Below are 26651 nucleotides of genomic sequence, written 5' to 3' on the forward strand. Positions count from 1 at the left end.
TTCTCAACAGGCAATTGCAAGGAGTTTATGGATTTCATCATCTACAGTCCATAATATCATCAAAAGATTCAGAGAATCTGGAGAAATCTCTGCAAGTAAGCAGCAAGGCAAAAAACCAACATTGAATGCCTGTGACCTTCGATCCCTCAGGCGGCACTGCATTAAAAACTGACATCATTCTGTAACGGATATTAACACATGGCCTCAGGAACACTTCAGAAAACCACTGTCAGTGAACACAGTTCGTCGCTCCATCTACAAGTGCAAGTTAAAACTCTGCCATGCAAAGTGAAAGCCATATATCAACAACACCCAGAAACACCGCCGGCTTCTCTGGGCCCAAGCTCATCTGAGATGGACTGACGTAAAGTGAAAAAGTGTCCAAATTGGTTTTGGAAATCATGGACGTTGTGTACTCCAGGCCAAAGAGGAAAAGGACTGTCCGGATTGTTATCAGCGCAAAGTTCAAAAGCCAGCATCTCTGATGGTCTGGGGGTGTGTTAGTGCGGGTAACTTGCACATCTGTGAAGGCACCATTAATGCTGAAAGGTACATACGGGTTTTGGAGCAACATATGCTGCCATCCAAGCCACATCTTTTTCAGGGACGTCCCTGCTTATTTCAGCAAGACAATGCCAAGCCACATTCTGCACGTTACAACAGCGTGGCTTCGTCGTAAAAGAGTGCGGGTACTAGACTGGCCTGCCTGCAGTCCAGACCTGTCACCCATTGCAAATGTGTGTCGCATTATGAAGCACAAAATACGACAACGGAGACCCCGGACTGTTGAGCAACTGAAGTTGTACATCAAGCAAGAATGGGAAAGAATTCCACCTACAAAGCTTCAACAATTAGTGTCCTCAGTTCCCAAACACTTACTGAATGTTGTTAAAAGGAAAGGTGATGTAACACAGCGGTAAACATGCCCCTGTCCCAACTTCTTTGGAACGTGTTGCAGGTATCAATTTCAAAATAAGTGAATATTTGCAAAAAACCATAAAGTTTATCAGTTTGAACATTAACATTGTCTTTGTAGTGTATTCAATTGAATATAGGTTGAAAAGGATTTGCAAATCATCGTATTCTGTTTTTATTCATTTTACACAATGTCCCAACTTCATTTGAATTGGGGTTGTAAAAAGACAGTATAGGTAATTATCAATTATTTAAAAACAGAAACAAATGTTGGCTGCATTCCCAAATTCCTAAGCAAGTCACATTTATTATGCATGTCACCTGATCACACTTATGCAGCTGACCATAAATATGTTCTGTAGTTATTAGTGGCGCAACAAACCATGTGAATTAACATCAAGGCAAATGCACAAACATAAAAGAAAGCAGATAATGCATTTGAGACTCTTACAATAACAGTTTTGACTTAACGCTTGCATAGGGCAGTAGTGCATAATGTTTGTTTATTTGAGCTGTGACTGTATCAGTCAATCTGTCCTGTAGATTACCAGCTGCATTCAATTAACCAAGGAAAAACACACACACACACACACACACACACACACACACACACACATCAAGTAGTTTTTCAGTTATAAATTTAAGTTTGTCCATTTTCAACTTTGTTGCAAAAATAATTTTAATAATAATTGCCTCATGAAACAGAGTTACAAGCGGCAACAGTTGAAATCTTCCCCTTCAAAATGGGACCCTCAAATTTAAAAAAAAAAAAAAAAGTGCATTACTTCATAAACAGGCTACTAGTGGTGCTCTGTAGGTGACACTGCCAAACTGCGGTTATGGCAGAGGGTAAAGTTCAGCAACCTCGCTGCTGAACTTCAGTTAAATTTAGGGCATCATATAACGAAGGAGGGTTAGGATAAGGTAGCATCTGACAGCGAGACGTTTGGCCGCTGTGTAAAGTCCTCTACCAATAGCACAAGGCATTTAACATTTTGTCTAAAACTGTCCACATACAGAGCAAGATGACATCATCTAGTATGCAACAAATCAAGCTATTACCAGCTGTAACTTGCAAATTTCCCTAACCCAAGGAAACACAGGCTCAACAGGTATCACACAAAGATAGAAAAACCTTATTCAACATAGTACAAATATTTGTTCTTGGGAAAATATACAATCAAAATACCATAAAAAGTGGAATTTCACCTTTCTTCTAGATGTGATAGAACTAACTAGCAAAATCTGGTTGCAAGTAGGGCTGGGCGATAAAACGATAACGATAATTATTGTGATATAACTTTCCTCAATAGAAAGAAAAGGAATGCTCAAATTAATAGAGCATCAACTACAGCGCTGTGTTACAGCGCTCAAACATATTTTAGTATTAGTGCATTCCCAAGCAACAAAAGTGAAAGAATGAAGTGCAAGTTACAGCAAGTTGCAGCCCTGATTTAAACAAAAGTAAACTGAGGATTCTGTGGCACTGGAGAGTGGAAGATCGCTAGCTTCCCAGGCTAGCTGTTTTTTAGCGGCTGGCTAACTTGAAGCAGCGCTCTGTCACTTGCACAGCATGGCCGAATTCATGTTACTGTAGAACAAGACAAAAAAAATTGTTTCGATTTAAACATACCTAGAGAATCACACTGCAGTTAATGTTTTTACACAGGGAGCATCAGATGTATTGTAGTTCACCCCTCAAACAACTATGACTGAATAGAGAAATCCAGATGTCTGCTAGCTGGTGTTTGAATACTGTAATATACATTACATTAGTCATGTTCTGTCCAAAAAGGACAGTTAAAAAAAAATGGCAATTAACAACTCAGGAGTAAAAAGCTGCCTTAAAACTAAGAAATAAAGATGACATTTATCACCATATGTATTGAGTAAATATTAATTTTTGAAAGATTCTTCATTTGGATAAAAAATATTTTTATAATCAAAACAATAACTGCATGAATTCATGTTGTAAATTATCCTTAGGGTTTCTTGGATGTTCAGTACAAATTGCAACCAATTCAGTGAAAGTTAACACACCTGGGGCTGGGTGAGTTGGTATGGAATGATTCACAGACATACACACACAAATAAACAGTGCCCACCACATATTGGCACCCCTGGTAAAGGGGCATTTCAGTAACGCCTGCCAAACTGAAGCCGCTTGAGTCTGTTGGTCCTTGACAGCAGAGGCCTCCTTTTGGCAACCCTCTAAACAACTTTGTTATATAGATGGTGTTCGTTCTGCAACTCCCCATCTGTGATTAGATTTTGTCCACTCCAACTAATCCTCATCACTGCATATAGGGTCAGTATATACATACGTGCTCTTCCCAACAGATTCTTGACATCTCCAGTTGTTATAAACTTAATTTTGCCCTAATAGTTGAAACTGCCACTTTAAATTGTTCAGATATTTTTCTGCAGCCATTTCCTTAGTTGTGCAGCTCTACCTTTTGTCGCACTTTAGTACTGTATTCTCTGGTCTTTTTTTATAGCTGAGAAATGACTAAGGGCATTTGGCCTGTGTGTCATCCATATGTTCCCTAGTGAAGAATGCCTAGATGTGCCAACAATTGTGGCACACAAAGATTTAAGAAAATGTTTTTCATGACAAGATTTAGCTTTTTCTTTCAACCATTATACCTTAAAAAGGCTGAATTTTATATTTTATAATCACCAATATGTGTGAAGAACACCACACACACACACACACACACACACACACACACACACACAGTGTGCATATTATTGTACATATCTTGACTATATACACATATATGTATATAGTGAGCAAGAAAGAGAGCAATTCACCATCAGCTGAAATGTCATGACTGCAACACAACTAATCCCACAATTACACTGAGCATACATAAGCAAAGCAACATACCTTGTTCAGCCAGAGACATCAGCTGGGAGAGATACAACGCAGCAGCTTCCCTTCTATAAATATCCCTACGCTTCTCCCCTTGCCCTCCCCCCCATCCCCAGCTCATGCCGGCTCCTATCTGGGGCGAGCACTGGGGACCTGCGAGGCGGCGTAGGACGCCTGCATACCCAGAGTCCTCCAGGAAGTCACACCTCCACCTCCACTACTGCTACCTCCACTACTACTGCTGCTGGGTGTAGCTGGAGGGAGCAGGTGAGGCTGGTAGTGGACGGTGAAGGGCCGCGAGGAGGTGGAGGAGAGGGAGGAGGCAGTGGAAGTGGCTGTGGCACAAGCGGCAGAAGCAGGGGAGATGCCTGAATTGGAGGAGGCGGAAGGGACAGCTCGCAGCGTCTGGAGAGAGGCAGACTGCTGTCTCTCCGAACGTGGCGGGGAGGGCTGGGGAGGGGCGGAGGACGAGGCAGATACATTGAGCAGGGGGGGAGGTGGAGGAAGCGAGAGCGTAGGAGGGGAAGGAGCGTGCAGGACGGTCTGCGTGCGGCCATGCTGCGTCTGCGGAGGGGGGAAGACTGAGGAGCCTGAGGCCAGGAACGAGGGTGCTCCTGAGGATTTGGCATCCGGATGCCTCTGCTGGGAGGAAGAGAGACTGAGCAGAGAGCCGAGTGCCCCAGGGCTGACCAGCGTGGCCCCAGACTGCTGAGAGGAGACTGAAGAAGGCACCATGTGGTGAAAAATCCCTGCAGACACAAAGCGAGAGAGAGAGAGAGAGAGAGAGAGAGAGAGAGAGAGAGAGAGAGAGAGAGAGAGAGAGAGAGAGAGAGAGAGAGAGAGAGAGAGGATGGATAGATGAATGAGAGATTGGTAAACAGAGATACATGGGTGAGAGAGAGAGAGAGAGAGAGAGAGAGAGAGAGAGAGAGAGAGAGAGAGAGAGAGAGAGAGAGAGAGAGAGAGAGAGATGGAGTAGACAGAAAGAAAGGGAGAGAGAGAGAGAGAGAGAGAGAGAGAGAGAGAGAGAGAGAGAGAGAGAGAGAGAGAGAGAGAGAGAGAGAGAGAGAGAGATGGAGTAGACAGAAAGAAAGGGAGACAGAGAGAGAATGGGGGCTGAGCCAGGTTGTGCATAGCAGCAAGCAAGTCAGACAACGCACACAAAGCAATAAGGCATTCCACTGCTGACCCAACACAGTTGAACACAACATGAATTTAACTATCTGTCTCAATCAAGCAGACAAGCCTGACCTGGACAGAAATCTATTTGCCTTCAAAGATCTGGGTTGCCAGAGGAATGTCTCAACACCACAAACAAGATGCGCAAATATGATACAAACACTCTAAAAATAATAATAATAATAATGATAATAATAATAATAATAATAATAATAATAATAATAGACAGCTGCCTTGAAGTCCAGAACTCACATATAATTGGTTTCTAACTTAATCATACAACAAACAAGAATCAGAAAAATATTTTAATAATTCTTCGATTTAATGGTCTTCAAGGCATCAGGGTATGCCGAGATTCTTAGGAATTGTTTAAATTTTGCGGCTATAGCCTTGAAGGCATAACTGATCTTTTGCAAAAAAAAATTGTTGCCATTTGGGGCCATTTTCTAAGGGTGTGCAACTTTAGCCTGTGCACAGTCAGCTAGTGGTTGAGCAGCACACAAAGCAGCATGGGGGAAGCCAGGCAGGGCAGTAGCACTGGGCTCACACTTACCTTCAATACTCCAAAACGGCCTGCCAAACTCAACACAAATAGACCCAAAAGAGACATGAGAAAAACACTTAATGAAACAACTCACCACCTGCAGCACCCCCTGCTAGTCCGGCACTGGAAAAGCTACCCAGCGCCGAGTGGCCATTGACCAATCGTGTAGCTCCGCTGGTGGCTGGGCTGGAAGTCTGTGCTCCGAACAAGGACTGCAAGACTGAGGCTCCACCCAGAGGGAAGTACTGTCCCACAGAGGAGGCAGATGAAACTGTGTTGGCTCCACCCACTTTTCCACTCAGGATGCCACCACTGGTCGCAGCAGAGATGAAGAGGTTCTGGCTGGCCAATCCGCTTACGGCCTTCAGCTCCCACTCCCGGGGTTTCTGCTTCTGCTGCTGCCTCTCAGATAGCGCTGTTGAGCGACCACCTGCTTCCGAGCCCAGGAACGCCTTGGGGTTCCCATAAGGCTCACTCCGCTCCCGCTCTGCCCTCCTCTGCTGCTTCTGGTCTGAGTCAGAATCCGTTCCTCCTCCAGTGCCACGGGACATGCCAAAAGGAGAGCCTCCTTGCCGGAGGTCAGGTGGAGTAGGTTTGGGGTCTGAGATAGGTGAGAAGGTGGACTTCCATTTGCTGGAAGAGGACGAGACCTCGCTGCTCACACTGCTGGCACCAGATTTACGGCCCTGAGAACCTACAAGAGGCATACCAGATATAACATTTAATGTACTTACACTGAATATAAAAAGCACTTAAAGGCTGAACCGGAAAACTGTTCCTAAAACTTACACCGAGTTTCACTTATTTTTTTAAAAATCAAACAAATACTTATGCGTCTTACCCCTATCACCATCTCGGCTCTCGAGGGAAATTGTTGCGATTTTCCTTTCAATTCTAAAGAAAAAACAGATCAGAACAGCTACTTCAGAGTTGAGAAAACAAGCCATTAACAGACAGACAGCCTGGAAGAGCAAGACTGCAGTTCAAAAATGAGTCTACCCTCACCGTGAGGAGCTGCTGTCTGCAGGGTAGCCAGCATCCTCGTCCTCTGAGCTGGGGGTGGAAGAGTAACGGCTAGAGCCATTGAGCTCCAGGGGGCGCTCTCTCTTCAGGATCGGTGGTTGATCCAGGTCTGCTTCACGTGGGCTGCGGCCCGAATTCTCTGGAGACGAGATGGCTGCAATCTCCAGGGGTTGATTAATGTTGTTCACCTGAGGTTAAAATGAGCCTTATTAATTAATGAGCCAAAGGTGAAGGTTGACACAGAAAATTTAACCAAGAAGCTTCTATACAAAGAAGTCAGGTAGTATTGTACAAAAGCCACAAGTTATGGAAATTAGGGATGACATTTGAGGCAAAATTACTATTCATCAAGGCATTTGAAAAACTGAGTAGATATTCAGGAAGATTAACTTGCTGACATGCTCTGGGTGCAGCTGAGGGCACATACATCCTACACAGATTTAGCATATATTAGTGTTCCAGGTAAGCTTATTTTCATACAAAATTTGAAATTTGAGAATGTATATCGCCACCAATATTAGGATTGTCTAAAGGCCTGATTTACCATTTTGTCTTTCAAACTCATCCCTAATACCAAACCTACTACACCTCCATTTTCATACCCTAACTTGATGACCACTTACCATGGTGTTGATATTTAGGGGGGAACCAGAAGTGTGAGGGGCACCACCCAGGCTAGGAAACGACCTCCTCTTGGGAGAGCCACTTGCTGGAGGGACCCCAGAGGAGCTGCGCTTCCGACGTCCTCTCTTGCGGCCCTCCTGACCATGGGAGCCTGGAGAGTGGTGGTGGTGATGGTGGTGGTGGTGATGATGGTGGCTGCCTTGGTGGTGCGGCTTGGAAGATCCATGGTGCAGACGGGAGCCTCCAGCAGAGGAGGAGGAGGAAGAGGAGGAGGAAGAGGAGGAAGAAAAGAAGATGCGGCGGCGGGCCTCACTGTCCAGAAGCTCAGTGTCTGATTCGGGACCCTGGCGCTCAGGGCCCTCCTCAAGAGGAAGGCGGGGGGGCCTGTCTGCATACTGCAGGACTCCTCCAGTGCCCAGGGGAGGGCTGAGACCAGGACCACGGGACTGGGGGCCTAGCAGAGGGGTACTGTGGGGTAGTGGGGATAGGGCGTCACAGTCCTGATCGCCTGTCAACATGGCAGAGTGTGAACCATTCACCAACCCTGAATGGGAGGAGTACCCTGAGAGAGAGAGAGAGAGAGAGAGAGAGAGAGAGAGAGAGAGAGAGAGAGAGAGAGAGAGAGAGAGAGAGAGAGAGAGAGAGAGAGAGAGAGAGAGAGAGGATGGATAGATGATAGATGAGACACACACACACACACACACACACACCAGCAGCACTTGTTAGCTACAGTATTCACCTTGTAGTCTAGACTAGGCAGAACAGCACACTAAGAATAAATGAAAGCATAGTGACACTTTTTGGTGTCAGTATTCAAATAATGGGTATTCATCAAATTTCATTGTAGGAAGGGACAAAAAATGATATAGCCCAGCAATTTAGTGAAACTGGTATGTCTTCATAATTTAACAGTCTTACACATAATTTAACTGAGCTACTGCATTTATTAGCTGCACTATTTTAATGAGTAATTCCAGTGTGTTTTTTTGGGGGGGGATTTTTACTAGATTTTCTCCCCAATATAGACCTCTCCACTTCCACTCGCTATTTAGGACTCCCCCAGTCACACAATACTATCAACGCTAGGAGGGTGAAGGCTAACACAGGCTTCTTCCGAGACCTGTGAAACCAGCCACTGCTTCTTTTTGAACTGCCGCTCACACAACATCACTGGACAGCCAAATACACTCTGAGGACAGCGCCAACTGCCAGATCTGTTACGTCAGCTAACAGATGCCTGCGCTGACTAGCATTGCGTTGAGTGATGGGGAGAGAGGAGGGGCCATCCTACCCACCCACAGAGAGCGAAGCCAATTGTGCTATCTTGGACTCCCGGCTATGGATGGCTGTAGCATCACCAGGGATCAAACTCGCGATCTCCTGATGATAGGGCCAATGCTTAGACGGTTGCGCCACTCGAGAGCCACAGTTTGTCATTTTTTTAAATTTTGTGACATTCAGTAAAAGTTTTTGCAGTGCATTCAATATTCCAATTCGTTTCTGTATTATCTTTACTAAAATACACACCACTAATTTTAATTGGGGTTCCTGAATTTCTAAAAGCAAATTATAATGTCAAATTTAAGTGAGGTCTGCAAAATCTTTTTTTGTGAGTAAGGTCAACTTAAACTGTTTTGCTGACCTAAATGAGATGCAGTACTAAAAATATACCTTAGGAGACCTTTTTGACTGCACTAAATTAAGAAAATTACACAAAAGAAAGCTATGCAAAAAGCTGACCTGACGTATTTTCTTTCACTGCACCAATCCTTTTTCCTTCTACTACCAGAAAATATTTAAAATAGATGTTAGGTAGTTCAGAATGTGTCAATTTTTTTTACTATAAGGAGGTATTAAATTGTAAGATTAGGCCTTATATTAAGACAAGGTTGAAGAGATTAAACTGTATGTTAGAGATATTATAATTGAGAATAGTCCAATAACCAAATTATGCAAACCAACAGTTGACCTGACAATTTGTTTTTCCACAGCCAAAATCTTATGAAAGTCACAACACACATTCCCAAAACATACCTGAGTTAGGTGTCAGAGGCTGTTTGCTGTTGCTATGCCCTGCTGACTGCTCTCTACTGGACACAGGACTGGGAGTGTTTCTCTGCAAAAGTACATTAAGAAGTGACAGGTAAGAACAAACAGCAGTCTCTCGCAAGAAATACTACAATACCATGGGCGAAGGAGAATGAATGAATGAATGAATAAATAAACCACACAATACCAGTCTCTCAGCTCGACTTGGCAGCACTACACTGGCCAAGGGGATGCTGACAGGAAGCTTGTTGGGGTGCACAGTGCTGAGAGGAATGCTTATTGGGAGACTTGTGATATTGTCACCTGGACCTGCTGGACTCTTCTCCTTACTCATCTAACACAGACCAAGACAGCACACAAACACTTATTAAATACAGACAAGACTGGCTACTTTACCAGATTCTTGAAAGCTAATGCATACTTCTATAGTACCACAAAAGAATGCATATAGTCAGTATTAAGTGTCAGTTACCCTCTCTGCACTCTTAGGTGTAGTTATTTGTTGATTATCAGATGCACTGGGGGAGTGGCAACCCTGTTTTAGACTTAAGGTAGGAGATGAAACAGCACCAACATCACCCCTGAAAGACAAAACAACAAATTTAATGGTAACATTATTAACCCAACAGTCGGAGCCTAGTGAAAACAGAACAATGGACTGACCTGTGGATGGACCCAAGTGATCTGAACTGGCCTGTGGATGGGTCCTGGTTCAGGTGCCTACGCAGGGCGATCTTGGCTGGAGAAAAACGAGTGTAGTCAGGCAGCGGCTGCCCCACCTGTCTTCCCCGGGAGTCCGGGGTGGGTGGCACAATCTCGTGGTCAGGGGAGATGGGCAGGTAGCGGGACAGGAGCTCATTCTTGCCGCCGCCGCTGCCCCGCTCGTAGCTGGGAGAGGCTGTGCCGTTAATTGACAGCTCAGGGCTGAGGCCGTTGAGGCCAGCAAGTTTTGGGGTATCGGTGTCCAGAGGGGGGCGCGGCTCCAGACTTGGAAGGCTCTTGCGGTAGGGCGAGTCCTCACAGGGGCTGTAAGAGGATTTGAGCTGCAGCAACTCCTGCTGTCTCTGGCTCTTCTCCAGCTCCACAATGCTGATCTGATAAGAGAAAGAAAGAGGCAGTGTTAGACATTAGAGAGAAAACTAGCAGCTGCCCTTATTGTAAAAATCTGTTTGACAAATGGTTGTTTCTTTCATGGTGAAATAAAAAGAACAGACCATCAATCCTAACACTTCCTGTAACGTACTGCAATCTACTGACTATCATATGACTTTTTTTGTAAACCAACCTTACTAAGTCAATCACCCCTGCCCTTTCAAATGTAATCAGTCAAATATCAGTAATTTTTAAAAATAAAACTATACATACTCCTATTGTTGTAACTGACAATCAGTACTGCTGTGTGGTTACTGATTGAATGAGTAGCATGTGTACTGCAAGCACTTCTGTTGATGCAAGCATGTCTGTGAGGTACCTGAAGCTCCAGACAGTGGCGCTGTTTCTCAGAAATCTGCCTGCGAAGGGCTGCTTTCTCTTTCAACAGAGTCTCCAGACACAAAGAGCCCCAATCCAACTTCAACTCCTCACAGCGAGCCTTCAGCTGCATGGGGAAAAGATAGCATTGGCTAAAACTGTGCAGACAATATGCAACCCCAGAACAAAAAGGAAAAGCCAGATTTACAATTTCAGCTTTAGATTCAAAGCAACAAAAACAGTAAGATCAAGATAACTTTAAACTGAATTCACTCAACCAGAATATAGACTCTTAGCATACCAATGGCTATACAAATAAACATATCATCACAGGCCTGGCAAGTTAGGTTTTTTTTTTTTTCCTTCGCCAGTTTTGTTCACCAATTTTATAAGACTGCAGACACTGGATTCTAAATTGTTAATGTGGACTTGCAAACCAGTGGAATTGAACAGCTTTTTGCAATTGTCCAAATCTTTTCCATAACTCGCTATATATTAAAAAAGATAAATGTTAACCCTTCGTGTGACACCTTTATGAATGTCCTGTCTCATTTTGACAAACTAACATTTGTTGGATCAGATAAAAGCTTCAATCTCTCAGAAAACACAAAGAATCACTCATTTAACCTAAGGTGAGTCAGGATGTTCACAGCACACAATTCACTAAAGAGCTTATTTGCATATAGCAGTCAGTACTGTAAAGCCCTAGAACTCATACTAAGCACTAAGGGTCATCACCCAGAGAGTGATTCTGAAGAAATTCATGTCACCAAGGCTTACCAACATCAGGCTTTGGTCCTTTAACTCAGCCATGTCCCTCTCCAGTTGCTTGGTCTGCTCCCTCAGCTGCATGTTGTGGGCTGTGATCTCTTTCTGAGCCTGCACCAGGTCCTCCACAGTCACCGCCTTCACTCCCAGCTGCAAGGGAGTCATTATGGAGAGGTCACTAAGCTAACAGTCAAACAGGTCAGACTATCCGAGAGGTTTGGTCGATTTGACAACTAAAACAACAAGAGCTTTGGGTTTTATTGTCAAGTACGTTCAAATTTCAGGTGCTCATTCTGATCTGCCCATTTACACACCCATGCTCATACTCACACACAGTCTTACCTCCTCCAGTTTGGACTGGAAAAGGTCTTTGATCCTCTCTTTGTGAGCATGGCAAGCATTCATCAGTTGCTGGGCTTGACCTGACAATTCAGTGTGTCTGAGCTGTAAGGGATGTGTATGTGTGCAAAGAAAGGAAAGAGACATGAATTAATGCTAATATACTGCCAAAACACTTTCATAACAAGGCAGCAGTTTAAGAAATGTTACATTTGTATACAACAAAAAAGAAACTATAGAAAAAGTTCATTTAGAATGTAAATGAAAACAGAGTATAAGATCTTCATTAAAAAAGTACCCTCTCTTGCTCCAGAGCTTGCTGTAGATTTGTGCGGTACTGTGGTGTCTTCATGTAAGCCATAAACTGCAGGTACTGGACTTTGATGTTATCTTTGGTGAAAAAGATCAATAACCGTTAGCCATTTTTGCCATAAATATGTATGTATGTAATAGCTGAGAATTCCTAGTCAAACTAAACCACTTCAGTGTTAGCATGCTTACCAAGCAGAGTCTGCAGGCCTGTCGGCACGGAACCAAGTAGGAGCTGGCTCGCAGTGTAATGCTGCACTTTGGGAGGTAGCTGGTAGAAGGGGCTTTGAGGTGACCGGTATCCGTCTAGGGGAGCAATAACAACTGCAAAGTCACCAAAGTACAAAACAACACTACTCCTTGCGAAATGCTAGCACATACTGTGAACTAATCTTCAAAATCTAAGATTTAGGCAGACCATTAATATTATCAGGAAGGGATGGCGCTTAGTCAATATATTTCACACGAAACTTCGGAACTACCATGCAGTGGCAAACTCTGTATGCAACATCTTTTCAAACTTTTTCAACGAAAATTAGTTCCTTCATTTCTGCTTTGCAATGCAGCAGGGACCACATGTATCTGCATATTTCTGAAAAACATTTTTTTTCTTTTTGTCTGCGTTTAGATTCCCAGCCACATGTAAACGCTGTTTTTGCTAAAAGAAAATTAAGGCTTTTGAAAATGCTCTCCTGGGTGGATGTTTTTTATTGTTTTTGTGTGGACCACCAAAAAAAATCTTTTGAAAATGATGACATCATCCCATTATGTCATGCATGTCTATAGCTGTTTTTATTTACAGAGCATGCAAAACTATGCATGAAATATGACCGACTACTGGGATGTTTCTATTCAACAACTGCATTCGTCTTTACTTTTTCAGTAAACCCTAGTTTGGAAGTGTCAGAACATACTGTGCTTAGTTCTTGTCAATGCAGTGTCATATTGACTGCTGATATTTAAACACCTCAGTATTTCTTAAAAGACTCTTTAAAAAAATAACTGAGGTGAAAAGTCAGAAAAACTTTTCTCCCTGCCTCATTAGGACTGTGTAGACATTTCATAGATGGTGTCATAGCCACAGCAACGTAAAACAACCCCATGGCAAGCAGTTGGTTTGCTTCCGCAAGCAAAAACTGCACTCCGAATTTGTGAGATTCCGAATTACAGAGGGCTGCAGGCTTGCAGATCAATGTCTATAACGTTTGTAACACAGCTGTCAAATTGTTAAATCTCCGATTTTCAAAAACGTTGCTGCTGTGGGCAAAGATTTTTTGGAAAAAGGAGGGAAAACAACGTTTCTAAATATGCAGATTTGTCTGGATGAGGCCTCAGTATACATGCTAGATTTTTTGAGTATAATCAACTTCGGCAGTAAATATAAAATTCTGCAAGCTCAAATATGATTAAAATTTATCTCTAGCATAGTTAGGACGTGGCAAAGACTGGGTACTGCTGGGCTAAGGCAGATGACGTGACTGGTCCGCACTTACCCTGAGGAGGGGCTGCTGAGAGGGTCTTGGCATGTAGCAGTTCCAAAGCACTCTGGCTTTTCTTGGTCTTGCGTTCAGCAGCCGCTGCTGCCGCTGCTGATGCCTTCTTAGGTCGGCCACGTTTCTTGTTGCCCAGCTTGCGGCCCTTGGCCAGTAGCTTGGCACGACGGGGTTTAGGAGACGGCTTCACAGGTACCAACGGACCTGAACTCTCTTCCTCACCACCGGAGTCCTGATTGAAGGAAGAGAGTAGGAGGGATTTTCTTTTTGAGCATTCAATACAGTGTGTTCCAAAGCTAAAAATAGCACACATTCAGCCCTTTGGGCTGTGGGCCAAGGCATTCATTCAAATATGTCATTCAAAAATTAAGTCAACCTTTGCTGGTACAGTCACAATAGTGCAACTCTTTTGAAGGCTGAAATGAGCCAAGATGTCCAGGATTACCCTCTGCTCCTTCGGCTTGGTCGGAGTGGTGGTGTTGCTTTTATTCTCCTTGGTGTCCTTCTGCTGACGCCGTCTTGCTGCCTCCTGCTCCTCCTGCCAGCCATAACAAGGAGGGAAAAAGGAGATTGCAAATTTATCATTAATAAAACTGATAAGTGAGGCCTAACACTTGCTCTATTTTTTAAAGAAACACTGCTTTGAAATGATTTAACAATTATCTCAAATGGTTTGAAACGTTTACATTTAGCATTTATCAAAACTGCATAACAGACTTACCCTGAGTTTAGGATTTTTGAGACTAGAAAAATAGTTTTCAAGCTGTGGGGGGAAAAAAAACCCAAAACAATTACTTAGAAAGTAATAAGTCAGTGTTATTTAATATTTATTTATATTTCATTATTAATTATTTATATTAATATCAAACAACAGTTTGGTTTACTCAATGGCAGCAGATTATTGTTTGCAGCAAAGGTATAACAGCATTACACATTTTTTTGGGTGTAGACAAAAAAAAGCACTTACTATCGTACGGTCTATTGTATGCAGATAGTAGGAAACTGGCTTCCCAGTCCATGACACTGAGCCTCTCAATGGAGACAGTTCAACAACACGCATTATCGTGGCAATATCTGCACAAGAAAAAAAAAAAAAAAAGAAAAAAAAACAACAACCAGCAGTTACAATGAAGCCAAATAAAAAGTAAGCTGTAATAAATCAAAATGCCTGCAAACCTAAAACTTACCACTCAAGTTTCGACTATTTATTCTAAAATTGAGAGGTGCAAAAGGTTTTGAAGATACAATTTTTCCACCTAAAAGAGGGCAGATGGACAAGTCAACTGTTGTCTGTTATACTTAAACAAAACTAACAACTAAAACAAACAAGCCAAAAAATCTGAACCACACTATTACTTTCACCAGTTTAATCTTTGTTCTGTTGGGACGATTAAAGCTAGCTAAAAGTGTTTGCTGCTAAGCTTTATTTAAATGTAGTGAGGGCAAGCAGGCCTCACTAGAAGCTATATGAAGATCACATGTACAAACCTTCCTTCATGTTGGCAAATCTTTCCTTCAGCTGGTGATCTACTTCTGGACCAAAGGCAAAGTTATTCACAAAAATAACACTGCAAGAGAACATATACAATTACTACCAATCACATTCCATTACATATATTTTATTACACAGCTGTAAATTAATATTTTCCTACCTAGGAATGACATTAATGAATTCAAAAAAATTAAAACAGGTAATCTTTATGAGCTTCCTGCAAGTATTTTAATGTATCTGCACAATACTGATGATGATGAAATCATGGAATAAGTTTAATATATGAATAAACATCTGATCAATGATAAACTAACATAAGCTATACCTTGTGTTGGCTATCCTTTCCTTCCAATCTTCAGAAAGGAAATCTCCTCTCTCCAGCTATGGAACAATAAATCAAAATCAATGAACACCAACTCAACAAGGTGCCCTGTGATGCCACTGGGCACATGTTTACATGCAGCCATTCTGCATTTAGATTTAATTCATACTCTACTGAATGAGCCTTCCAGGGCACAAGCACCAAGCTTTAAATGGAGGATTCTAACTGAGCACATTTTCACCAGGACATCGAAACACCTAAAAATTCTGAATGAACCATGTTTTAACAATCAACAGTGAAAAGAACAGGACAGGTCTCACATTTGTTCCCGCTCACAGAACTGTAAATGAGTCCCACACAGCATGGGAGCAAATGTGAGTAGCCTGAATAAAGTATAAAGTTAGAACAATCACGGAATCGTGTGTGTGTATGTATAAAAAAAATATATATATATTTAGTATCACATTTACTAAACCATTATATATATATATATATATATATATATATATATATATATAAAATGATTTAGTAAAATGATTTTAATAAATGAACAATTAAAATGAATTAAGTAATTCATTTCATCACATGGACACCACCTTTTTTTGGGCCTCTTTCATACACAATACTGAAATCCAATGCAATGTGACCTCTGCCTAGATAGACGTTTACAACAACGCAACTCATCTTCATAACACGGCACGTTATGGGTTAAGCTTCACATCTTTTGTTTTGCGGGACACACAAGACAAGCACAGGCAATGTAAACAAATAAGCATGGCACCTTCTTACGATAACAATAACAATCAAACATTTATTCAAAATCACATTTACTTCAAAAGATATTTTGTGTCAGTCAGATCAGGCATCTTTATCCAGTACATTATCATGATAACGTATACCAAGATTTGCATCACTTCTTTTTATAGCAAGTAAAAGAAAAAAAAAAAAAAAAAAAAAAAAAACTCAGCTTCCTTTCCCTGCTTGATCAGATTTCACAATTAAAACAAGCACAGAAAAATTCACTTGACACTCTAAAATTTGTTCAATGAGGTCATTTTAATTTAGTTTTGTAAAGCAGCAGCTTGTACAGCTGACTTTGTTAGCTGAAAGGTAGACGTTGTCATGCTGGGTCGGTTGTTTGCTCTATTGTGCATACACAAGTCACATCAAAAGGTAAGGCGAACGTCCAAACAGATTTGGGGCCACTTCATTCTGAAAGTAGCCTATGTTTTGTACAGATATACTCAATTACACCATCATCATCGTCATCAAAGCCTCAGACAACCTGCCCTTTCTTCCAAAGAATCTGATAAGCATTTGGGTTGGATTCAGGTGCAAATGACTTGTGGTGGATTCCAAATGTCTGCAAATGTGTTTAACCACATTCTACTGCATCAGCTCAGCATGTTGTTGGGTATAATAAAAGCTTGCCAGTACGTTAGGTTATTACCATTAATAACAGGTGCACATAAAAGCAGCTGATCCTTCCTGTAACTTACCGTATACTCCCCATGTTTTTTCCCATACCACTTCATCCACCTCTTGAATTCTCGGTCCATTGCCTGCAGCCAAAGCAATTTTTAAAAAATAGACCAAAAAAAAAAAAAAAAAACTTACATGCTCAGTCTATACAGTTCTGCCCTCTACAACTTGGCACTGAGCATTGTGGCCTTGTGCTCATGAGCAGCAGTGTCCTATTCTATTGGTAAAGCTTTCTACGGAGATTATACAAGCTGTGTATGCGCTTTAAAGCTAAACTATTTGGAAAGGGTGTCGTTATACTGTTGCACATAGTATACATCAAAATGATTTTGCATATCAGGTACCTTTAAACATATGCAGAAAGAAACAAGGTTGTACCTCTGCATACGTAGCTGGAATTTCAGCCTTCTCAACACCATAGTAGTGCTTACAGTTAGTGGCTGCAGCAACTTGCAAGACTACTTGACCAACACCTGCAATTCAAGAAAAAACAACAGTCAGTAACCTGTAATCAAAGTATGAAACATGCAAATGGAAGAAGCAGCTAAACAGAGCGTTCACCAAGAGCACATTCACACCCACATACACGTCCAGCCTACAACCATACGGACAGAGATGATGCCTTCACACTGACACATATGCACACTCAAAGTGTGAATGAGTAAATGACACCACGTCTGTTTAAACTGGTTGAATTAATGATCATTGTTTTGCTGGTAGAGTTGCTACATTAACAATATACATACCAATGCATACAAATAGAAAAAAGAAAAAAAAAAACAGTACAATTTTATTACCCACTGTACTGAGCACCTTATCAGCCTACCATTTTAGATCACATACTAACGTTTGCAAAGTTATAAGCATGAACCAGCAACTCACAGGAGGCCATATCAAAAACCTAGCAAGCTATTCTTGTATAAACATTTATACATCTCTATGCTTTTCAATTCTGTAATTGTGATAGGTTAATATAAGCTTAATTTCCACTGTAGAGCCAAAAGGTTCTCTGACATTGCGTGCTGGTATGGACTTGTGAGACAGCTTACAGCCCCCCCTTAAGTACGCTGCTGACTTTAACCCTTATGCTGGCTTTATCATGCCAATTCCACATTGTGTGCACCACTACAGAAGATTACTACATGGCAAATATTTGCTTGGGCTAACCCTATACAGTCCTTTCATTTTGTAGGCGGCTGGAGACTACAAGAGCTTTTTCACACAGATGACAGTGTAAGACTCTGCCTGATGCTGTTAGGCTGCAATGAAGAGACTAAAAGATTAGACAGCTGTTTGAAAATTAGCATCAGTTTTTTTTCCCAAAATGTTTTATCTGCTGCCTAACGTGACTGTAAATGTCTTCTGAACAACTTGAGCAACACATGTTGCAATAATGCCTTGCAATGCGTGACCAGACAATCTTCCTGTAATGGTAGCCATATAGATGGCAGCCACTGCAGCAGAGCCAGTAAAGGCGAGGAAATCATAAATCAGCTAAATGAACAACTATTCTGTTGTAAATTAAACAGGTCAGGAAGTCACAGGGCACTGAATTATAACACTATAATAAAATAAAAGAGTACCAACCAATTACCACCCAGACAAGTTACTCAGACTACACAGATTACTTTTGTTAAAGCAAGGACACTGACCACTGCCCAGGTCCACAAAGGTGTCATCTTCCATCATCTCAATTTCATCTATGATCTGAGCCACCAAGTCAAAAGAGGTCTCTCCGTACACCTCTGGGGAAAAGGGCTCGTAGTTGTTGAGCTTCTCTGGATCAGTGACAGAGTGGTTGTAGACCTGCTGCAGGATGTGGCGCAGCAAGCCATTGGAAGGCCTCTTATTCAGCTTCATGGGCTGAGTGGTCCCTTTCCACTGTAGTCAAAAATAAAGAAAGCTTGATCATCAGTCAGGTCATCCACAAGTAGATGAGTCATTAGACTGTTACCATCTTTATTTGCCATCTGTATAACTGAAAGTACTGTAATCATTCTTAGCATGAGTCAACTCACCAGCTGGTGAATGCTGTCAATGGCTCTGTTGTACTTGTCACATAGTCTCTGCATACTCTCAAAACTGCAACAGAACATAAGTATTAATTTTCACATGTGCATGTCTTTAAAAAATAAATAAATACATAAATAAACAAAAAACCATCAAGGGTCAGTTTCCCAGCCCTAGACTATGCCTACACTAAAAGGAAGTTTTATATGGTAATTCACCACCATAACTGCAATCAGGTCTAATAAATGTTGGGGAAACGGACCCCGAAGCCACTGAAGAAACAGTCTTTGAAAAATACAGTGGACTAATTTTATCTTATATTTTTGGAAAGCTACTGACTTACATTGTCATATTCAAATCACAAGCATACAAACAACACTCAAACTCTAAGCATTGATCATAATGATCTACACTCCCTAAGGAAAAAAAAAATACCTCTTGGTGTCATAGTCGATGAGCACGTAGTTCTCCATGGCCAGTTTAAGGTCTGGTATCTCCTCACACACCCATCTACATCACAAAAGAAAAAAAAAAGTCAAATTGAAACAAGTTTAACCTTGTCAACCCCCATCTCAGTCATCCATCACTTCAGAATCAGAGTGAGACTTACCGAATGGTTTCAATGATTTCATGTGCAGCATCATGATGTTTATCCTACAAAGAGAGAAAAACAGTGAAGTGGTAAATAAGTGACAGCTGAAACAGACAGAAACTCAACAGCAAAGACAGACAACAATGTAAGGTCAAAGAACATAACTAGCATGTGAAAACTTTGCTTTGTTTACTCAACTGTTTTGGGCAAAGTGCTGCAGGCCTGTAAAACTGCAACATCTGCATATCATAGATGCGTAAGACGAATCGACTGCTTTAAGGTTCTTGCTTTAATAAATAAATAAATAAATAACTGCTGGCTGTAATTAGTGAAACAGCTTTCATCAGCCATTTGACACTCACAACTGTCAGACTCAACAAAACCAGAATGCTATAACATTTCCAACAAGTTTGTCTCTTCCTGCCTTTTGCAATTTATTCTCATCTAACACATTTTTTCCATTAATGCAACAATGAAAATGCTTCTCAAGCAAGGCATTGCTCTTGAGCCAATACATTTCAGCTTTATAGTACTACTGTAGCCTGACCTATGGTATTACAATTTGTATAGAATAATGTTATAATCCTAGTTGATCTGTTTTCTGGCTCATACCTATTATTATTAAAAATATTTTTATTCTTATTTCAATGTTAATATTATTTTATTATTTATTACTAGGGTTGCATTGTGGGCTGATGCCAACAGCCAATATTTTTCCATAGACATGTCTACCAGTGCTGATAAATAAACATTTATAAAATGTAGGACTAAATCTGAATTAGCACTGTGAAGAAATGTAATGTTCATTCAAGGAGGGATACAAATAGGGCTCAACCATCTGGGGAAAATATCTAATTGTGATTTTTCAACAATACTGTGACTGTGCTGATTATTTTCTATAAATCAAGGTCCATGCCTGCTTTTCGTAGCCAAGAAGGCCATAATATGCCTTTTTTTTTTGGCTTAAGCATTGAATGCCTGAAGTAATGCCCCAGTCTGCCAGTTGTGGTTGCGCTGTTATGTAGATCCCACATGGGTGTTTCACAGCCTCCGAGTTAACAAGACCTGTGATATTACGTCACGTTTCCCCATGTAAATCTTGCAATGTTGTATAGAATGCAAGCTATAATAAAAACTGCAGTTCGTAGGATTTTCAAAAACTGCATTCTTCAAAAGTAATAAAATAATCTTTCATGTATCTAGTTCCAAATGCAGTAAAATGAATAAATTAAATGAAATAGTTCAGCACAGTAACCCTGGGTCACCTAAAAAGTCTACTCTTACAGATAACAATAAACATGTAATCAAATATTGGCTTGAAATATTGGTCAAAATAAATATATACACACACAGACTTTAAGCAATATGACTCCAATATCACGCATCATTAATATTTGTAATTTTTATTTCATATCATTAATGATTTACACATGGTGTCTAAAGTCTTTTTTACATACAATTTAAACACTGACTTGAAAGGTGCTCAAAATACTATTATTACTACTGTTATTATTATTACCACATAACAATGGCACTACCACAGCAGGGCATGCGGCCCTGCATGGCTGCGTCCAAGCCACAGCAGTCCTGCCACTGGCTGACCCAGTGACCCACTTTCAGTCAGCAGGCGCTTGAGAGGACTCATGTCTGCCTGTGTGTGCCGCTGCTGGGCCCAAAAACCTCTCCAGACTCCACCTCATTCGGCACGGAGCCGCTTTCCCGCTCTGAATACACCCCGCCCTACCTAAACTCTTCCTCCGCCGCAATTATGATCCCTGCTCCACCTCTGTGCAACGGAGGAGGAGTGCTTAAGGCTCAGCACAACTGAAATACAAAAAGGTTTACCGTGAAATAAAGCAACCTGTGAGGAATAGTAAAGTCAGGCTGAGCCAAAGGACAGCGGGTACACTCACGAGCAGAGCGCGTAGGAGGGGGAGTGTGTGCGCAAGAGAAAGGGGCGGTGTTCCTGTGGGCTCACACACACGGCACACAGCAACACCAGCACAGGGGCTAAAAATAACACTGGCTGAGGCACGTTAAGAGAGTCTGAATGCAAGAGAGTAAAAAATAAAAAAGAGAAATTGTCACGGACAGCTCTCGTCACAGCCCACTGTCGTGAGCGGTGGAGCAAGTCCGTGACTCACACATGCTCTTACGTGATCACCTTCTGCTTCCACAGTATGACTCATGGGAAGGTGTAGGGGGAAAACACGCCTCTCTTACTACACATGCCTTGATGATTATTTATCACTATATTGAGGGGATGACCTCATGTAACTTCTGACGCTCTTCAGCACTGAGGGAAATTTGCTGTTCTTTTTGAGAACACACCACTAGGAGTGGGTGATATGGCAAAAAAATTAGCATTATGACATTTCACAGGGTTTGTGAACAAGCTGGAAGAGACAAAACATCAGAAAACTGAAAAAAATTGGGTTTTTTTTTATTGTTTACAGGCAGGGATGCAAAAATGTATTGTGACACTGGGGTACTGCAATGTAATATAATAATGTAGTGTTAATATGTGCATTGTGGAGAAAGGACATTCTGTTAATTAGGCACTGAATGCAACTGCTTTGATTGAGCACCAAAATTTGCAAACAGACAACACCCATTAACCATTTTTATTTCAATTTTGCTCAAAACATGTGTGAACACTGAATTGTGAACCCAGTATTGAATCCTGGGCCAAGCATATTGTTACAGGCCTATTTAAAGGCTCTTTGTAATTGGCCTAAACCTTTTTATAATACAAGCTGTTGTTCACTGTTGTAGAAGTACTGATGAGACCCATAATTTACTCAGAAAAACTATTTTTTACAGCGATGACATACCAATATATTGACCACACCTCCACACAAGTTACTTAGAGAGAGCCATGAAACTATGTAAGGTGACTTCAAACCAGAGTGTCTGCCTGAAACCTTTGGTTGAAAGTACCAGTCAAGCAACTCCTGCAGAAGCTGCACAAATGAGGTGCTCCATCACATGGAAGCACTTAAGGGTGATTTTTAACCTCCAGATGTTCTTCCTCACTCTGTCACACAGTATCATGTTGTGATCCAGCTGTACTTTTGATACAGATAACACAGCACACTGACTCCTACTATGCCTCAAACCTTAGAGGAAAAGTGCTAGTGTACAGCAACGCTTCCCTGGTAAAGGTGATGAGCACGCTTTTATTTGTGCAACAACATGAGATGGTGAGGTATAATGACAGATGGGCAGCTTCTGGTTGAGTTGCACTGCTAAAAGCAACACAGAGGAACAATTCATCCAGCCTGGGAGAAAATAAAAATGAGTCGCATGATTACTAAATTCTATCTAGTCTTCCATAAACAAGCAGGCGATTACGTCTGGTTCTGTGTATAATTCTGAGCAAGAGCTACAAGAGTTACTGAGTAACAAGAAAACGAGGCAAGGATCAAAGTATTTTGATCTTATCTACCAAGTTCACCCCTCCCAGTCCTGCTGGAATACATGTGGGGAAAAGAGGGAATGAGGAGTCCTACAGTACTGTTCAAGATTTTGTGATAAAAATGCAAAAGGTTTAAATGTTGACAAGCAAACCTTCTTCTATAAAAGTCAGCCATTCCAAAACAAAGGATCATAAGGCTTAACAACTTGAGCACATCTGTGCAACTCTATTCATCCAGCATCAGTCTTCAGAGGGCTGAAACATGTCTCACAATGGGTGCGGCAGTGCTTATCAACCAAAGTCATGTTGTAGAGTCATTTGAGGCGACGAACTCCGTAGGCCTGTAGATGAGGTCAACTTTCATACCGAGCTAGCAGAGTGTATAAGTCACACACTATATAATGGTGTTTCATGGGGGCGTTTTTCTGTGATGCAGATGAGAACAGAGTTCAAATAGTTTTCGGAAGAAAAAAATTTAATTCAGAGAAAGCCGCATTCACGTTTTCTAAGTAGAACCCCTTTGATGGCAGTCATTACGTTTGCTGTCAAAGAGTGGGGGAACACAACTGAAACTCTGTAGTCTCTGTGGAAACCACATGCTGCGTTCTGCCTCCATTTCCGTCTGCAACTCAGATGCTGAGTGGCACTCGATGGTCATGTTAACAGGGCGAACAGTAAATAACAGTATGAACATGAGAAAGCTTTGTGGCTGGGGAAAAAAAATATGAGGAATGGGAGAAAAAGTAACAGCCTAAAAGTAAAACAGCCCAAATGCTCATGCTTTGGTCAAAACATATTTTGGTCTTGGTGATTTCAAAGCTTAAAAATCATCCTTCATCACGTCTCCATTACCACAGTGCAATCACACAAATCTGAATATTGTTTTCCTGTTCTCGCTGATGGTTGAGCTTTTATACCACTGCAAAGAGAGCAGGGAATGATTAAGGCGAAGAAATCTGTGGAATGCTGTCCTGCCCACAGCCAACCACCCAACTGTACACAATGTCACTGGTGTTACTCATACTATGGAACTCAAGCATTGTGAGTACTGTAAACATGATGTGGCTTTCCGTTGCCTTCATGTAAGAAACGACCTAAGATAGGTCGTTTCCACAAGTCATGCCTCACATGATGGCACAGTTCTCTAACCATATAGTTCCTCTCTAGCCCAGACGGGCTATTAACTCCTTTGTCTACCATTTTCCTATGCTCAAAGTTTCAACAGCTGCATAGGAAAGGCTATCGTGATCTTGAGACTAGCATGCAGAGCTGCTGCAAGTCCAGACTCGATGTTTATTTCGTTTACGGACCTAAACTTGGCCCCACGATGATCGTTCAACTAAGATAACAAAGAGTACATAGAAAATAAGCGTGAAGAGGTCCATCAAAAACAAGGCCAACAACAAAAAAACCTCTGTCTGTCAGACTGATAACGAAATGCACAAACAATGTCGACCCTACAGGAGCAATACTATGCCCGATCGCACTGGCTGACCCGGCTTGTCTGCCTTTTGTTCACGAAGCTGAATGCAAAACCAGGGGAAAAGATTCACTGAAATTTTGAAACGACGCCTGACAAATATAGGCTGGCTGTTTTCTAACCTTGCATACCCTCTCTACATTAGACTGTTGACAAAGCAACTGCTCAGCTTAGCTCGTTTTGCTATCCCCAGCTAGATCCGTCTGCAATGTTGTCCTACAGTCAGCAGCTCGCACTGAGGGGAATAATAAGCTAGCTACGTTAGCACTCACCGCATATGAACCCAAGCTCGTTCAGAAGGAGTTAAACGTTAATAAACAAGCAAACACTCGTTCCCAAGACACGCTGACCACCAACACAAGTAACAAATGTTGTCGTTTCTGTCAGAAAAGCCTCCATATCGGCTTTGATAGCTACCGTCAATGCCAGCTAGCGTTAAGCTAGCTGGTCCACACAGTAGTGGTGATGGCCAACTAGGTCAGTTCGCTACTACACTACCATAACATTAGAGGGGGTGAGCCGTGGTTGTTTTTATCAAGGCAAAATCAGACATACATCCGAGGCTACCCACGTCCATAGGCAACGTTAAATAACGTCAACTATCTAAAGAATAACTCTTGTTGCTAATTTTACAAATGAAACTGTTACTTTTGGGCTCAAACTGTCCTTCTAAACACATTTTGGAGAATACAGACTACAGATATTTCGTTTGCCAGTGGTTGTTGAGTGCCTTAACGTGTTTCAAACACTTTACCTCAGAGAACCGTCTAACAAAACAAACCCTAGCGAGCTCTGAGTGACTGAACCAACCCCCAGCTGGAGGTAGGGTAACGTTAATGTTAGCAACCCGGCTAACGCGCTAATCTTGGCTGTCTGGCTCAAACCGCTTTCGCTTGCTAAACAACAGTGACATAAGTGTGAGTCGGAACCGAAGACGGTCGTTTACGCGTTTAAAACTTACGTATACTGGCAGCGGCCACGGGTATCCCGCAGCTTCGGCTCCGGCCGGCGACTTCAGCTTCAGCTCCAGCTTCTCTCCCATTCTACTCTCGGCGGCGTTAGCGTGCTTAGTGCAGTGGACGAGAGAGTAAACTGTCTAGAATTTGAACATTTTGACAGAAAATATCCCAACACTCGACGAAATCCGAAAGTTCGAAAGTTACGGGAAGCCCATGCGTAATTTAAAAAATGTACACTGTCTTGTTTACTCAGATTTAAATCGGATATTACGGCTAATTTCTATAAAAACTGCTCACGCCGAGCGGCTGCTCCATCTCGGCGATACCGCCGCCATCTTGACCGGCGTGGAAAAAAAGAGAAGCCGCGAGTGTGGAAAAGGCTGTACCAAAACCAAAGGGAGTGTAAGCAGCTATAAACCCGGGCTTGAGCCTGCTAGAGAGGGGAGGCACCTTTCACAGACATAAAGCGGGGATTACTTTTCTCAATTTCAACATTGGCCAGGCAGCGATGACACAAATCGACCGTGGTTTACTGACGAATAGAAGTGCCCGGTGCCAATAACCGTTGAGGAGGCGGAATGTACCATTCTCTCGTTCATAAATGCGGCTCAGCAAAAAAATTTGAATGTGCCGGGAACTGAGGGACAATTTCCTTCTGAAACAGACGAATTCAAAAAGACGTAGAGCTGAGGGTGAGGCAGTGGCGTGGTGCATGACAGTATACTGCTTCAGGGCAGCAAAGCAAAAGGTTTAAAATTAGTGAGTGACTTTAGGAAAGACACAGGAGAGATTTACTGTTCTCTGTAATAATAAGCTCCATAGCCACATTCAGTATATACTATAGTGACACTAATAAACACCAAATATCTACTGTGCTGTTCAACAACACTAATAAACACCATAGATGTACTGTGCTATATAATAACACTAATAAACAATGATCTACTGTGGTATTAATAACACTAATGATCTACTGTGCTATTAATAACACTAATGATCTACTGTGCTATTAATAATATTAATGAACACTAATGATCTACTGTACTCTCTAACGCTAACATTATGCAAATGTATTGCAAATATAATGTATGTAACACTAATAAATCATTCAATCTATTTACTGCACTAATCTAATGACACTAATAACACAGTGATCTACTTTACTAATAACACTAAAAAAACACCACAGATCTGTTGTACTGTCTTATAACACTAATAAACATCATAGAGATGTACCGTACTCTGTATTATCACTAATAAACATCATAGAGATGTACCGTACTCTGTATTATCACTAATAAACATCAT

The 26651-nt window shown here is 41.7% G+C and overlaps 1 protein-coding gene across 4 annotated transcripts in view; it reads right to left on the bottom strand.

Annotated features, from left to right (window-relative positions):
* The window catches only part of dot1l (DOT1-like histone H3K79 methyltransferase), a 30058-nt gene extending 4263 nt beyond the window's left edge, over nt 1–25795 (bottom strand). The window contains exons 1-28 of one of the 4 annotated variants that reach the window (XM_017716807.2): nt 25346–25795; nt 19505–19548; nt 19330–19404; nt 18903–18966; nt 18537–18765; nt 17263–17357; nt 16902–16964; nt 15406–15461; nt 15077–15156; nt 14776–14844; nt 14556–14662; nt 14310–14351; nt 14034–14126; nt 13589–13820; nt 12288–12401; nt 12085–12176; nt 11790–11891; nt 11460–11597; nt 10681–10806; nt 9873–10303; nt 9682–9790; nt 9397–9543; nt 9195–9276; nt 7160–7722; nt 6519–6724; nt 6355–6407; nt 5608–6207; nt 3806–4539 (exon numbers count right to left, since the gene is read on the bottom strand). In XM_017716807.2, the coding sequence (XP_017572296.1) occupies nt 3920–4539; nt 5608–6207; nt 6355–6407; nt 6519–6724; nt 7160–7722; nt 9195–9276; nt 9397–9543; nt 9682–9790; nt 9873–10303; nt 10681–10806; nt 11460–11597; nt 11790–11891; nt 12085–12176; nt 12288–12401; nt 13589–13820; nt 14034–14126; nt 14310–14351; nt 14556–14662; nt 14776–14844; nt 15077–15156; nt 15406–15461; nt 16902–16964; nt 17263–17357; nt 18537–18765; nt 18903–18966; nt 19330–19404; nt 19505–19548; nt 25346–25426 (4713 nt within the window). In that variant the 5' untranslated portion in view covers nt 25427–25795 and the 3' untranslated portion in view covers nt 3806–3919. Of the gene's footprint in view, nt 1–3805; nt 4540–5607; nt 6208–6354; nt 6408–6518; nt 6725–7159; nt 7723–9194; nt 9277–9396; nt 9544–9681; nt 9791–9872; nt 10304–10680; nt 10807–11459; nt 11598–11789; nt 11892–12084; nt 12177–12287; nt 12402–13588; nt 13821–14033; nt 14127–14309; nt 14352–14555; nt 14663–14775; nt 14845–15076; nt 15157–15405; nt 15462–16901; nt 16965–17262; nt 17358–18536; nt 18766–18902; nt 18967–19329; nt 19405–19504; nt 19549–25345 lie in introns of those variants that run through there. The other 3 variants (XM_017716806.2, XM_037545379.1, XM_037545380.1) reach the window with 3 other exon arrangements.
* Nucleotides 25796–26651: the final 856 nt, after the last annotated feature.

Source organism: Pygocentrus nattereri, chromosome 15, assembly GCF_015220715.1.
Source record: "Pygocentrus nattereri isolate fPygNat1 chromosome 15, fPygNat1.pri, whole genome shotgun sequence".
Taxonomy (NCBI): domain Eukaryota; kingdom Metazoa; phylum Chordata; class Actinopteri; order Characiformes; family Serrasalmidae; genus Pygocentrus; species Pygocentrus nattereri.